Source organism: Polyodon spathula, chromosome 44, assembly GCF_017654505.1.
Source record: "Polyodon spathula isolate WHYD16114869_AA chromosome 44, ASM1765450v1, whole genome shotgun sequence".
NCBI classification, from domain to species: domain Eukaryota; kingdom Metazoa; phylum Chordata; class Actinopteri; order Acipenseriformes; family Polyodontidae; genus Polyodon; species Polyodon spathula.
Genome location: NC_054577.1, coordinates 2,535,120 through 2,549,077, shown reverse-complemented (window position 1 = coordinate 2,549,077; position 13,958 = coordinate 2,535,120). Strand labels below are relative to the sequence as shown.

The 13,958-nt window shown below is 49.9% G+C and overlaps 1 protein-coding gene across 1 annotated transcript; it reads left to right on the top strand.

Annotated features, from left to right (window-relative positions):
- Nucleotides 1-12,058, top strand: pcolcea (procollagen C-endopeptidase enhancer a). Its single transcript, XM_041237441.1, has 9 exons — nucleotides 1-147; nucleotides 3,061-3,169; nucleotides 7,312-7,570; nucleotides 7,657-7,781; nucleotides 8,312-8,448; nucleotides 9,080-9,477; nucleotides 9,908-9,991; nucleotides 10,457-10,627; nucleotides 10,741-12,058. Exons 1-9 carry the CDS (start codon nucleotides 38-40, stop codon nucleotides 10,869-10,871), a joined length of 1,524 nt encoding a protein of 507 aa, XP_041093375.1. The 5' UTR covers nucleotides 1-37; the 3' UTR covers nucleotides 10,872-12,058.
- Nucleotides 12,059-13,958: the final 1,900 nt, after the last annotated feature.

Here is a 13,958-nt window from a genome sequence, read left to right as displayed (position 1 = left end):
TTTCTCTCACTTCTTCTCGGATGCTCTGCTTGGCAACATGGAATCCTCCCATGTCCTCCTGTGTTCTTGTGTCCTCATAATGTTAGCTAGCCTGACTGGGGTTTCAGGACAGGGTGAAACTACACCAGGGAGAACCAACTATACCAGGTGCGTATCTTTTAACTGCTTTGAAGTTATTTAGCAGCGTTCTAGTGCCTTGTTCGCTCCTGCCACGTACAGCAGCTCTGGTCAAAAGTTTTGCATCATCCCTCTATACAGAATGAACTGATTCTGCTTCATGAAGTCGAATGAAACCTGCTCGATAATGTTAACGTATTGAATTGCATGCCGCTATGTAGTTTTCCACATACTGAAAAAAGTGAAGAAATCTAACATGAAATACTACTGTACTGCTATTATGGCTTCTGATAGACTTTTACGAGATCGTTTAGTAGTTTCTTTGATTTACATGAGCAGGGGCTTGAAACCTGGTGTATCAAAGCAAGTCTCCCCCGGCGTGCCGCGCAGCACCCTGACACCCAGTCTCCTCAAACCAAGCTCCAAGCTGCAAAGGGACTTTGTGTTCCCTTTAGCTTAAGAAGTTAGCGAAGCACAGTATGATTGGTGCTTTTCAAGCGTTTAAATATCATTTGACTCGTAAGTTTGTTGTAGCAAGCAGTGTTGCTTATATAATGATTGAATGTGCGTGGTGGAGAAATCGTATGAGATTTGAGTTAGCTACAGTTACATTAAAGGCTCTGGGACACACCCAGGATTTTCATAGGATTGCACGGGATCTCAAGGGACACATTAGAACTCAGCCGGAAAACTTTCAATTCATTCAGCACATCGCTGCACCATTCAAGTGCGGGTTAACTAGTGCCTTCATCAGTGTTACTGAAACTAAACTGAGTCAAGCAGAGCAGCGTTTGGGCTCTAGTGCCTTCATCAGCGTTACTGAAACTAAACTGAGTCAAGCAGAGCAGCGTTTGGGCTCTAGTGCCTTCATCAGTGTTACTGAAACTAAACCGAGTCAAGCAGAGCGTTTGGGCTCTAGTGCCTTCATCAGTGTTACTGAAACTAAACTGAGTCAAGCAGAGCAGCGTTTGGGCTCTAGTGCCTTCATCAGCGTTACTGAAACTAAACTGAGTCAAGCAGAGCAGCGTTTGGGCTCTTTCGGCAGTGTGTTCGTTGCTGCTCCTCTCTCCCTGCTAGTCCAGTGTGATTCTGCAGAGATGTCCAGGCTGGTGTTTCAGTGTGCGTCATGCTGTCTTGGCTCCAGCCCAAGCATTGAGTCTTGTAATGAGAACTCAAAGCAGAACGCACTTCAGAGATGTTTTGTTAGCACCAGTGACTAACGCTTCTGTCAGCCTGTCCTGTCAACTGCATACTGACTCCTTAACCCCTAGCTGTGAGGAACCAGCTCTCCTCTCTCTGTTGATCTCTCTCCCTCTCTCTCTCCCTCTTGCTATCTGTCTGTCCTTTATCTCTCTCCCTCCTTCTATCCTTTTTCTCTATCTCTCCCTTCTATCCTTTTCTCCATCTCCCCTCTTTCTCTCCTTTTCTCTCTCTCCCCCTCTCTATCCTTTTCTCTATCTCTCCCCCTCTCTCTATCCTCTCTATCTCCCCCTCTCTCCTCTATCCTTTTCTACCTCTCCCTCTCTCTATCCTCTTCTCTCTCCCCCTCTCTATCCTTTTCTCTATCTCTCCCCTCTATCACTCCCTGCCTCCCTCTCTCTATATATTATAAAACCATGAAATTATATTACTATGAGTTATATGGACTTTCATAACATAACTAAAAATATTCAATGCAAATGACTGAGCTGGTACAATAATAATAGACACCCCCCAGGTAAGAGAACTCCTGTATTAGAGCATTTTACAGCACTGGGGGGTTCACCCTAGCTCTCATTAGCTGTCTACCTATTGGTGTTCCTCTGGGAGCGAGTGAACACACAGTTTGATTGCAAACATCACAGCATTCAGCAGACTGCAAAGACTAAATGCATGTGCTGAATACAAGGTCCCTTTAGCAGTTTCATACCGAATGTATTTCAAACAGCCTCTGCACTGTGTCAAGGCTATTTTTAGGGGGCGCTCCCCTGCCTTTACATTTCAAAGGAAACGCGTTAAGAGAACACAAGGTCCATTCTGGTACACAGACAGCCCCTGTCGTGGAAGTCTCTTACAGCACAGGGCTGGCTGTGCTTATCAGATCAGAACAGCCAGCCCACTGTCCACCGGGATTAGATGCTTTCCTGAATTCAATTTTGAAAGCAGGCTGGAAGCCAGTCATCTCTGTTAATGAGAGAAACATTGCTAGACCCTGTGTTTCCGGTGGTGAGAGAGACTGTAGATTTATTTGAATTGCTTTTTTACACCCTCCTTGGCTTTTTCCTGTTTGCGTCAATCATTTAGTTGCTCCTCCCATATTGAGTTCTTAACATTTGCTCTAAGTCTTCCTTTAACCAGCTTTGAGCTACCTGGAGAATCCTAAACGCAGGGCAGCGAGCAGTCAGTCGCATTCCGTAAATAAATGGCAGGGCAAACGCACAGCAGTAACGACAGCAAAGCAGCCGCAGAGCAAACCCTAAAGCAAGTGACAGGAAGACAGCCTCAGAAGCACTAAGCAGCCCTGTAATCAGAGCCACATGGGTGGGAGCAGTGACTTCAAAGCAGCTGCCTCCCAGCCTCTGCATCCTATAAAAACACCATGGCTAATGTCAGCTGACAGCCACAAAAAGGCTTCAAAATCAGAAAATACTTCTGCAATTGTTATGATATCTGATTTTTACATACAAATACCCATTTATACAGCTGGGTTTTTACTGGAGCAATTTAGGTAAAGTACCTTGCTCGAGGGTAGAGCAGCAGTGTCCCCCACCTGGGATTGAACTCACACCCCTCTGGTAAGGAATCCAGAGCCCTAACCACTACTTATGTAGCTGCACAAATGTTTTGCGTCACCCTATAGAATGAACTAGTTTAGCTTCATAGAGTCGAATGAAACCTGCTGAATCCTGTAACGTTTAGCTGCACAGGCTGTCTGAATGATGCTTCTATTTCCCTGTGTCTCAGGCCGGTGTTCCTGTGTGGAGGGGAGCACGTGGCAGAGTCTGGCTTCATCGCCAGTGAAGGATTCCCCAGCCACTACAAACCCAACAGCAAGTGTACCTGGTATATAACGGTACGCAGCCCCACTTCTGGCCTGCTAGTTTCCTGTTTCTTATTTCTTATTTCCTGTGCGTTGCCTGACTGTTTCCTGTTCCCTATCTCCTGTGCGTTGCCTGTCTGTTTCCTGTTCCCTATCTCCTGTGCGTTGCCTGTCTGTTTCCTGTTCCCTATCTCCTGTGCGTTGCCTGTCTGTTTTCTGTTCCCTATCTCCTGTGCGTTGCCTCCTTGTTTCCTGTCTCCTCTCCTGTGCGTTGCCTGTCTGTTTCCTGTTCCCTATCTCCTGTGCGTTGCCTGTCTGTTTCCTGTTCCCTATCTCCTGTGCGTTGCCTGTCTGTTTCCTGTTCCCTATCTCCTGTGCGTTGCCTGTCTGTTTCCTGTTCCCTATCTCCTGTGCGTTGCCTGTCTGTTTCCTGTTCCCTATCTCCTGTGCGTTGCCTGTCTGTTTTCTGTTCCCTATCTCCTGTGCGTTGCCTGTCTGTTTTCTGTTCCCTATCTCCTGTGCGTTGCCTGTCTGTTTTCTGTTCCCTATCTCCTGTGCGTTGCCTGTTTGTTTTCTGTTCCCTATCTCCTGTGCGTTGCCTGTCTGTTTCCTGTTCCCTATCTCCTGTGCGTTGCCTGTCTGTTTTCTGTTCCCTATCTCCTGTGCGTTGCCTGTCTGTTTCCTGTTCCCTATCTCCTGTGCGTTGCCTGTCTGTTTTCTGTTCCCTATCTCCTGTGCGTTGCCTGTCTGTTTTCTGTTCCCTATCTCCTGTGCGTTGCCTGTCTGTTTTCTGTTCCCTATCTCCTGTGCGTTGCCTGTCTGTTTTCTGTTCCCTATCTCCTGTGCGTTGCCTGTCTGTTTTCTGTTCCCTATCTCCTGTGCGTTGCCTGTCTGTTTCCTGTTCCCTATCTCCTGTGCGTTGCCTGTCTGTTTCCTGTTCCCTATCTCCTGTGCGTTGCCTGTCTGTTTCCTGTTCCCTATCTCCTGTGCGTTGCCTGTCTGTTTTCTGTTCCCTATCTCCTGTGCGTTGCCTGTCTGTTTCCTGTTCCCTATCTCCTGTGCGTTGCCTGTCTGTTTCCTGTTCCCTATCTCCTGTGCGTTGCCTGTCTGTTTCCTGTTCCCTATCTCCTGTGCGTTGCCTGTCTGTTTCCTGTTCCCTATCTCCTGTGCGTTGCCTGTCTGTTTCCTGTTCCCTATCTCCTGTGCGTTGCCTGTCTGTTTCCTGTTCCCTATCTCCTGTGCGTTGCCTGTCTGTTTCCTGTTCCCTATCTCCTGTGCGTTGCCTGTCTGTTTCCTGTTCCCTATCTCCTGTGCGTTGCCTGTCTGTTTCCTGTTCCCTATCTCCTGTGCGTTGCCTGTCTGTTTCCTGTTCCCTATCTCCTGTGCGTTGTGCTGTTCCCTATCTCCTGTGCGTTGCCTGTCTGTTTCCTGTTCCCTATCTCCTGTGCGTTGCCTGTCTGTTTCCTGTTCCCTATCTCCTGTGCGTTGCCTGTCTGTTTCCTGTTCCCTATCTCCTGTGCGTTGCCTGTCTGTTTTCTGTTCCCTATCTCCTGTGCGTTGCCTGTCTGTTTTCTGTTCCCTGTCTCCTGTGCGTTGCCTGTCTGTTTTCTGTTCCCTGTCTCCTGTGCGTTGCCTGTCTGTTTTCTGTTCCCTGTCTCCTGTGCGTTGCCTGTCTGTTTTCTGTTCCCTATCTCCTGTGCGTTGCCTGTCTGTTTTCTGTTCCCTATCTCCTGTGCGTTGCCTGTCTGTTTTCTGTTCCCTATCTCCTGTGCGTTGCCTGTCCTGTTCCCTATCTCCTGTGCGTTGCCTGTCTGTTTTCTGTTCCCTATCTCCTGTGCGTTGCCTGTCTGTTTTCTGTTCCCTATCTCCTGTGCGTTGCCTGTCTGTTTCCTGTTCCCTATCTCCTGTGCGTTGCCTGTCTGTTTTCTGTTCCCTGTCTCCTGTGCGTTGCCTGTTTGTTTTCTGTTCCCTGTCTCCTGTGCGTTGCCTGTCTGTTTTCTGTTCCCTGTCTCCTGTGCGTTGCCTGTCTGTTTTCTGTTCCCTATCTCCTGTGCGTTGCCTGTCTGTTTTCTGTTCCCTATCTCCTGTGCGTTGCCTGTCTGTTTCCTGTTCCCTATCTCCTGTGCGTTGCCTGTCTGTTTTCTGTTCCCTATCTCCTGTGCGTTGCCTGTCTGTTTTCTGTTCCCTATCTCCTGTGCGTTGCCTGTCTGTTTCCTGTTCCCTATCTCCTGTGCGTTGCCTGTCTGTTTCCTGTTCCCTATCTCCTGTGCGTTGCCTGTCTGTTTTCTGTTCCCTATCTCCTGTGCGTTGCCTGTCTGTTTCCTGTTCCCTATCTCCTGTGCGTTGCCTGTCTGTTTCCTGTTCCCTATCTCCTGTGCGTTGCCTGTCTGTTTTCTGTTCCCTATCTCCTGTGCGTTGCCTGTCTGTTTCCTGTTCCCTATCTCCTGTGCGTTGCCTGTCTGTTTCCTGTTCCCTATCTCCTGTGCGTTGCCTGTCTGTTTTCTGTTCCCTATCTCCTGTGCGTTGCCTGTCTGTTTTCTGTTCCCTATCTCCTGTGCGTTGCCTGTCTGTTTGCGTTGCCTGTTCCCTATCTCCTGTGCGTTGCCTGTCTCCTGTTTCCTGTTCCCTATCTCCTGTGCGTTGCCTGTCTGTTTCCTGTTCCCTATCTCCTGTGCGTTGCCTGTCTGTTTCCTGTTCCCTATCTCCTGTGCGTTGCCTGTCTGTTTCCTGTTCCCTATCTCCTGTGCGTTGCCTGTCTGTTTTCTGTTCCCTATCTCCTGTGCGTTGCCTGTCTGTTTTCTGTTCCCTATCTCCTGTGCGTTGCCTGTCTGTTTCCTGTTCCCTATCTCCTGTGCGTTGCCTGTTTTCTGTTCCCTGTCTCCTGTGCGTTGCCTGTCTGTTTTCTGTTCCCTGTCTCCTGTGCGTTGCCTGTCTGTTTTCTGTTCCCTATCTCCTGTGCGTTGCCTGTCTGTTTTCTGTTCCCTATCTCCTGTGCGTTGCCTGTCTGTTTCCTGTTCCCTATCTCCTGTGCGTTGCCTGTCTGTTTTCTGTTCCCTGTCTCCTGTGCGTTGCCTGTCTGTTTTCTGTTCCCTATCTCCTGTGCGTTGCCTGTCTGTTTTCTGTTCCCTATCTCCTGTGCGTTGCCTGTCTGTTTCCTGTTCCCTATCTCCTGTGCGTTGCCTGTCTGTTTCCTGTTCCCTATCTCCTGTGCGTTGCCTGTCTGTTTTCTGTTCCCTGTCTCCTGTGCGTTGCCTGTCTGTTTTCTGTTCCCTATCTCCTGTGCGTTGCCTGTCTGTTTCCTGTTCCCTATCTCCTGTGCGTTGCCTGTCTGTTTCCTGTTCCCTATCTCCTGTGCGTTGCCTGTCTGTTTTCTGTTCCCTATCTCCTGTGCGTTGCCTGTCTGTTTTCTGTTCCCTATCTCCTGTGCGTTGCCTGTCTGTTTTCTGTTCCCTATCTCCTGTGCGTTGCCTGTCTGTTTCCTGTTCCCTATCTCCTGTGCGTTGCCTGTCTGTTTCCTGTTCCCTATCTCCTGTGCGTTGCCTGTCCCTGTTCCCTATCTCCTGTGCGTTGCCTGTCTGTTTCCTGTTCCCTATCTCCTGTGCGTTGCCTGTCTGTTTCCTGTTCCCTATCTCCTGTGCGTTGCCTGTCTGTTTCCTGTTCCCTATCTCCTGTGCGTTGCCTGTCTGTTTCCTGTTCCCTATCTCCTGTGCGTTGCCTGTCTGTTTCCTGTTCCCTATCTCCTGTGCGTTGCCTGTCTGTTTCCTGTTCCCTATCTCCTGTGCGTTGCCTGTCTGTTTCCTGTTCCCTATCTCCTGTGCGTTGCCTGTCTGTTTCCTGTTCCCTATCTCCTGTGCGTTGCCTGTCTGTTTTCTGTTCCCTATCTCCTGTGCGTTGCCTGTCTGTTTCCTGTTCCCTATCTCCTGTGCGTTGCCTGTCTGTTTCCTGTTCCCTATCTCCTGTGCGTTGCCTGTCTGTTTCCTGTTCCCTATCTCCTGTGCGTTGCCTGTCTGTTTCCTGTTCCCTATCTCCTGTGCGTTGCCTGTCTGTTTCCTGTTCCCTATCTCCTGTGCGTTGCCTGTCTGTTTCCTGTTCCCTATCTCCTGTGCGTTGCCTGTCTGTTTCCTGTTCCCTATCTCCTGTGCGTTGTCTGACGGTTCCCTGTGTTGGTGTTGCAGGTCCCAGAGGGTAACGTGGTGATGCTGTCCTTCCGTATCTTTGATCTGGAGGCAGACCCACAGTGCCGCTACGATTTCCTGGAGGTGTACAACGGCCACGCCCGCACCTCCCAGCGCCTCGGCCGCTTCTGCGGCACCTTCCGCCCCGGCACCATCATCTCCACCGGCAACAAGATGATGCTGGAGATGGTGTCGGACTCGGGGACCACGGGCCGCGGCTTCATCGTGGCGTTCAGCGCAGGAAAACCGCACGTCGACGGTACAGCGAGAGAAAATCGGGGGTAAAATAAAATTGGGCTCCGGCAGCTGAGATGTTTCACACAGGGCATGTTCTCTGGGTTGCAGAGCACCAGTTGTGTGGAGGGAAGCTCACGAAATCACAAGGATCTCTACAGACTCCAAACTGGCCCGAGAGCAACTACCCAGCGGGCATCAGCTGCTCCTGGCACATCGTCATCCCTAACAACCAGGTGAGAGCCCCCGGCGAGGGGCGAGGGTCCTGATTGGGCAGAGATGTGTTTAGTGTGTTTATTAATAACTGCTTTGTGAAAACAGAAATCGAGCAGGAAACATCATCCAATCAAATAAAGGGTTCAATGCTTGCAATTTAATATAGAAGAGTTTTTTGTTAGTAAAATCTACAGAAATGGTCAAACAAAAACATCACGTCACAGTGAGATTTCTTATCTGGCCACTTCTTCAAAGCCTCAACTCCAATCTTTCATTAGCTCCTGCTTTTTGAAGGAGACAAAAGTCTAGCAAAACTAGAACAGCTAGGCTGTATATTCGCGGGTCGCTGGTTCTGATCGTTATGACGGACCGAGGTAGCTTCAGAACATGACAAACCCGTGGCCAGGCCACGAATCCCGCGGGCGACTGAAAATTCCGCTGTTTCCGCGGGCCTGGACTGCCTGTGTTGATGGGCCCTTAGCCTGATTGCCAGCACCTGATTTGGGGGGGGGGGGGGGGGGGGGGGCGCGTCTTGTCTCCCCACTCTCAGGTGATCGAGGTCTCCTTTGACAAGTTTGACGTGGAGCCCGACAGCTACTGTCGCTACGACTACGTGGCTTTCTTCAGCGGGGAGGAATCGGACGACTCCAAACTCATCGGAAAATATTGCGGAGACCAGGCACCAGAGTGAGTACAGCACAGGGAAGCATTGCAAACAACAGGGAAGTGTGGTACAGCACAGGGAAGCATTGTAAAGCACAGAGAGGTCTGGTAAAGCATATTAAAAAACAAACCATGGTAAAATACTATGTCTCATAGTAAGAGCATGAAAAAGGAATTAAGAAAATATACGTATGATTTATAATAGCTGTAATCACCAGTCATTGTCAATAAATAATCAGCATTTAACTGTCATGGCAATGATCTAGCATCTCCCTCTCTCTCTCTCTCTCTCTCTCTCTCTCTCTCTCTCTCTGTCTGTCTCTCTCTCTCTCTCTCTCTCTCTCTCTCTCTCTCTCTCTCTCTCTCTCTCTCTCTCTCTCTCTCTCTCTCTCTCTCTCTCTCTGTCTCTCTCTCTCTCTCTCTCTCTCTCTCTCTCTCTCTCTCTCTCTCTCTCTCTCTCTCTCTCTCTCTCTCTCTCTCTCTCTCTCTCTCTCTCTCTCTCTCTCTGTCTCTGTCTCTCTCTCTCTCTCTCTCTCTCTCTCTCTCTCTCTCTCTCTCTCTCTCTCTCTCTCTCTCTCTCTCTCTCTCTCTCTCTCTCTCTCTCTCTCTCTCTCTCTCTCTCTGTCTCTGTCTCTCTCTCTCTCTCTCTCTCCAGAACCTTCGTCTCAAACAGCAGTGAGTTGCTGGTCCAGTTTGTGTCTGACCTCAGTGTGACCGGCGATGGCTTCATGGTTTCCTACAGCGCACACCCCAGGGGGTCCAAACCCACCACACCAGAGAGGGGGGTCCGACCGGCAGCCAAGCCCGCCCCTGGGCCCAAACCCACCAAGCCTGCGAAACCAGTCAAGCCCACAATCAAACCAACCAGCAAGCCCACGGTCCAACTGGATCTCAAAGCCACAGCCAAGCCCACCATCTCCAAAGCCACTCCCAAGCCGACAGGGTGGGTCAAGCCCATTCCCAGACCGGGGCCCAGACCCATCCCCAAGCCAGGCAGCAGAGCCGGGTCGAAGCCAGCAGTGAGACCCAGAGGCAAGAACAGCACCAGAACCAGTGAGTGGCAGACTGGGCTCTCTCTGTCTCTTCTGCTGCACTGTTGTTTTCAATCTATGTCAGTGTATGAAACATGTCCTATAGCAAAAGCACAGCAATAAAGCACTGAGAGGTCTGGTAAAGCATAGGGAAGCATTGTAAAGCACAGAGAGGTCTGGTAAAGCATAGGGAAGCATTGTAAAGCACAGAGAGGTCTGGTAAAGCATAGGGAAGCATTGTAAAGCACAGAGAGGTATAGTAAAGCATAGGGAAGCATTGTAAACCAGTAGTAGAACCATGGGAAAAGCACAGGAATGGTGCAAACATCCAGTGGTAGATTTTTACAAGGGTTAAATCTGCCGTTTAAAAGACGATGAAGTGTTTCAGTGTTTTGAATGGTGTTCAGTGGTTTCTAATGGTTTCCTTGGTGTCCCCTCTCCCTGCCCCGCAGTCCCAGAGAGCGGGGCACCCCTGTGTGAGCAGCGCTGTCGGAGGGGCGGGACGATGCAGAGCCACTTCTGCAGCAGCGAGTTTGGTGAGTGCAGGAGAATAAGCAAGACGTGACACGCACACAGAGCCAGAGCCTGTATCGCTTACTTCTAATATAACCGTGTGTGATGTGGAGCCATGAGCGCACATCCAGAACAGACAGGAGCCCGTCCTGCGTGGGGCAGCCAGTCAGCCTGGAGGTGATCAGCTGCTCTCTGTGGTGGAAACTGAACTTTTAGCATCCTCAAGAGCCTTGCAGTGTGTACTGTGTTGCTTCCCACATAGCATGAGAAAGTTTTACTCCTTTCTTTTGACGATTGCCTTGTAGTGGTGTGGAAGGGTGTGGTGAGGAGAGAGGGGGGGGGAGGGGAGGGGGAGAGGAGAGGAGAGAGGAGGAGGAAGGAGAGGAGGTAGGGGAGATTCTCTCTCCTCTCTCCCTCTCCCCTCTCTCCTCTCTCCTCTCTCTCCCCCTCTCTCCTCCCCCTCTCCCCCCCCCTCCTCTCTCTCACAGTGATCACGGGTAAGGTAACGACGGCTGTGTCGGGCCCCGGGGACACGCTGTTCGCCACGGTCTCTCTCATCAAGGCCTACAAGGCAGGCAGCCTGAGGATCCAGCAAGCGGGCCAGACCATGAGCGTGAAGCTGGTCTCGAGCTGCAAGCTCTGCCCCCTCATCCGCCGAGGTGAGCTGCAGCGAGCAGAGCGCGCAGTGCCAAACCCTGCCACTAGAGGTCTCTCTTCCCCCTCCCCCTCTTTCTCGCTCTCCTCTCACCTCTCCCCTTCTCTCCTCTCTCAGGCTCTAACTACATCCTGATGGGGCAGGTGGATGAGGAGGGGCGTGGCACTCTCTCTCCCAGCAGCTTCAGTCTGCTCTACAAGACCCCCCTCCAGAAGGTCCTGACCAATCTCACAGCACGGCCCTGCTGACCTCACTCGGCACCCGACCAATCAGAGCCACGCCCCGCCCACAGCGTTGGAAGGCTGAGAGGAGGACCAGTCGGTTCTGACCCCTCCCCTTTTCCCCTTATTCATTTAAAAAATATATAAATTAATTAAATGCAGTAATTCATTAGTAAAGGCTGCTGCAAATGCAATGTTTCCCCTGCAAGTTGTCTCGCCTTAAACAGAACTACCAGAGCAGGCACCTCTGCAGCGCTCGGCTGCTGCCGCACAGTCTTAGGGTTTTCGGGGTTGAATTCGGATCAGTTTTTACAGTTTTTTCTACTTTGCATCAATTTTTTTTTTTTTTTTTTTTTAACACGAGTGCCATCTTAAAACAATATCCCGTCTTTGCATATCAATACCGTGTCGTAATCCTGAACGCCAGAGAGCGGAGCTGTTTAGAGATGCCGCTCACGCTGGAAAGCAGATGCAAAGGGAGAAGAAAAATAAAATGAGCAAGAATTGCATGTGGGTGGAACGGGCAGAAGGACTGGGCTCCTCCAAGACCCGACTTGACGAGGTTCTGAGATCAGTCAGCTGCTCGGAACCGGACAAGCCGAACCGCCTCCCCTGGATTGTAGACTTTCTTTCAGGAGGAATTGGCCAGCATGCAGATATAGCTTGTGGTAGTTCACTTAAAGAAGCTGTTTGAGACAGATGGATATTATATTTGATAGTCATTCCAGACTGGGGTCGACGTTTCTTTTCATTAAAAAAGGACAGCGATGTGGGGGGGGGGGATAAAAACCAAACTGTAACACAGTTTAAAATATCGAATTTGTTTTTGTTTTTCACTTAAAGGTATATTTTCAACGACCCAACTTTGTATGTTTCAAATCATCAATTCAAAGAGCAACGCTGCTTTATTCTTCTTCTTCTTCATTTGTTGATGAAGCATATCGTATTTTAAACTTTTCGTTTCTGATCTATAGCCCTGCGTGTCAGTTACCAGACGCTTCGTTCGTTATAAATCACAAGAGTATTTCTGAGGAGAGGGGTATCTTTTCAGGGATGTCTATTGAGCAAGGAGTCTGAGTTGTGGGGTGTTTGGGCAACTAATACCCCACCCGGCACAAAACAGCAGGATGTGATCATTTTATATGGGCACTAATATTAATGATTTTAACAGTGCTATGATGTATGATTCCGAATAAAAATCTGTCTATTATAAATTAGCGTTACTTGTGTATTTTTTTCTATGTGTCTGTCTGTCGTTTATATCAAATGTCCCTAAGATTCAGGACTGTACATTTCTAGAGAAATATCCAGAGGCCCCCCCCCCACCCCCCCCCCCCCCCCCCCCCCCCCCCCCCCCCACCCTAGAGAAAGGGGAAACCAGTTTTAGGTGGGGGTGAGGGGAGGATGAGGACTCCTTGAAACTATGTGACCCCCTGGCCGAAGGTCATAGGGTCAACTGGGACTGTCCCCCGCTTGTAGTCCGATTAAAGGGCTGGAGCCGGGACTGACCGCCTGTGACTACAATTACCTAGGTGGTTGGGCAGAGACCCTTAATGAATTTTTTTTTAAACACTGATACACTGGGACCGGCTCCAGTATTCCCAGTTGCTGGCGAACATCAGGCTAATTTCTCCCGACCTCGGCTGACTGGCGCCGACACTGATGTTAATGGATAGTTCCACCCGGCTCTTGGAATTCCTTAAAAAAAAAAATTTGTCAAGAACCGGTTACATTAAAGGGACAGGAAATCCAGTCAGGGGAGCGCAGGGGTCCCTGAGGGTCTCCCCTGGTAAAGATACGCCCGTGTGGTGTGCGGAGGGGAGTCACACAGTCAGGGGAGTGCAGGGGTCCCCGAGGGTCTCCCCTGGTAAAGGCACAGCTGTGTGGTGTGCAGGGGGGAGTCACACAGTCAGGGGAGCGCAGGGGTCCCAGAGGGTCTCCCCTGGTAAAGGCACGCCCGTGTGGTGTGCAGAGGGGAGTCACACAGTCAGGGGAGTGCAGGGGTCCCCGAGGGTCTCGCCTGGTAAAGGCACGGATCTGGCGCTGGGTTAGGGAGGCAAAATCAGATAGGACTGTTTCCCCTAACCGCACTACAGCGCCCCTAATTGACTAACTAAAATAATTGCAACACTACATTGCTCACAATAGAAAGACCAAAGGCAGCAAAGCGTAAGGTAGCACAGCGAGGTCTTTGAAGACGTTTGGAAGGCAATGGGTTTCATTTGAACTGGTATAAGTCAGGACTGTAATTGCATATCCAGGATACAGCAGCGCTATTTAAAAATTTATGTTCGGCTTCCTGTTTGGCTCAAGGGAGCATTCCATTGTCGTGTCAAGGGAAAAGGGGGGGTGGGGGGGATTATGTGGCTGGGTAAATTGGCACACTCCCCCCGCGTGTTTATACTGTATAGCTGTGCTTGTGATCGAATTGAGAGAATTAAGGATGCTGGAACTAGGGGTGCTGGGGGTGCGGTAGCACCTCTTGGCTTTGCATGGCTCCCATCATATACAGAGCTTACAGTTTTGTTCAATGGCTTTCAGCACCCCCTTTTTAAAAATAGTTCCAGACGCAGCCACCCTGGCACAACGTCAAAGGGTATAGGAATTAATGTGGACGCAGTTAGCAAAATAATTAAACCTACCTACCTGTCCTCTATTTCCATTCACTAGATAGCCAGCATTCATTTAAAGGCGCTCTCCTTAGACTGCAGGATGTGCCCTATAGCCCGGAGATCACACGTTCAACTCCCGGGTATGTCATTGACCAGGAGTTCTCAGGGGCGTGCGTAATTGCCAAGCTCCCCCCTGGGAGGGAGGGATTAGGGCAGCAGGTCAATCCCTGGTTCACTGCGCACCAGCGACCTCTGTGGCTGATAGAGAGAATGCGAGTCTGTAGTGGAGCCATGAGATTGATCACTTGCATTGCAAACACATTTAGATTGATAGTAATTAAGGATTGATTTTTAAAATGTTGCTTACGACTTCTAAAAGGCCCTTCGTGGTTTTTTGGCTGTTTAGATTTACAGAAACTTTTTGAGATAGGTAAATGATTAATTTTTGGTTGTTCCTAGAAGTCACCTAAAGTTAGTTGGAAAGAGAACGCAGACTGATAGA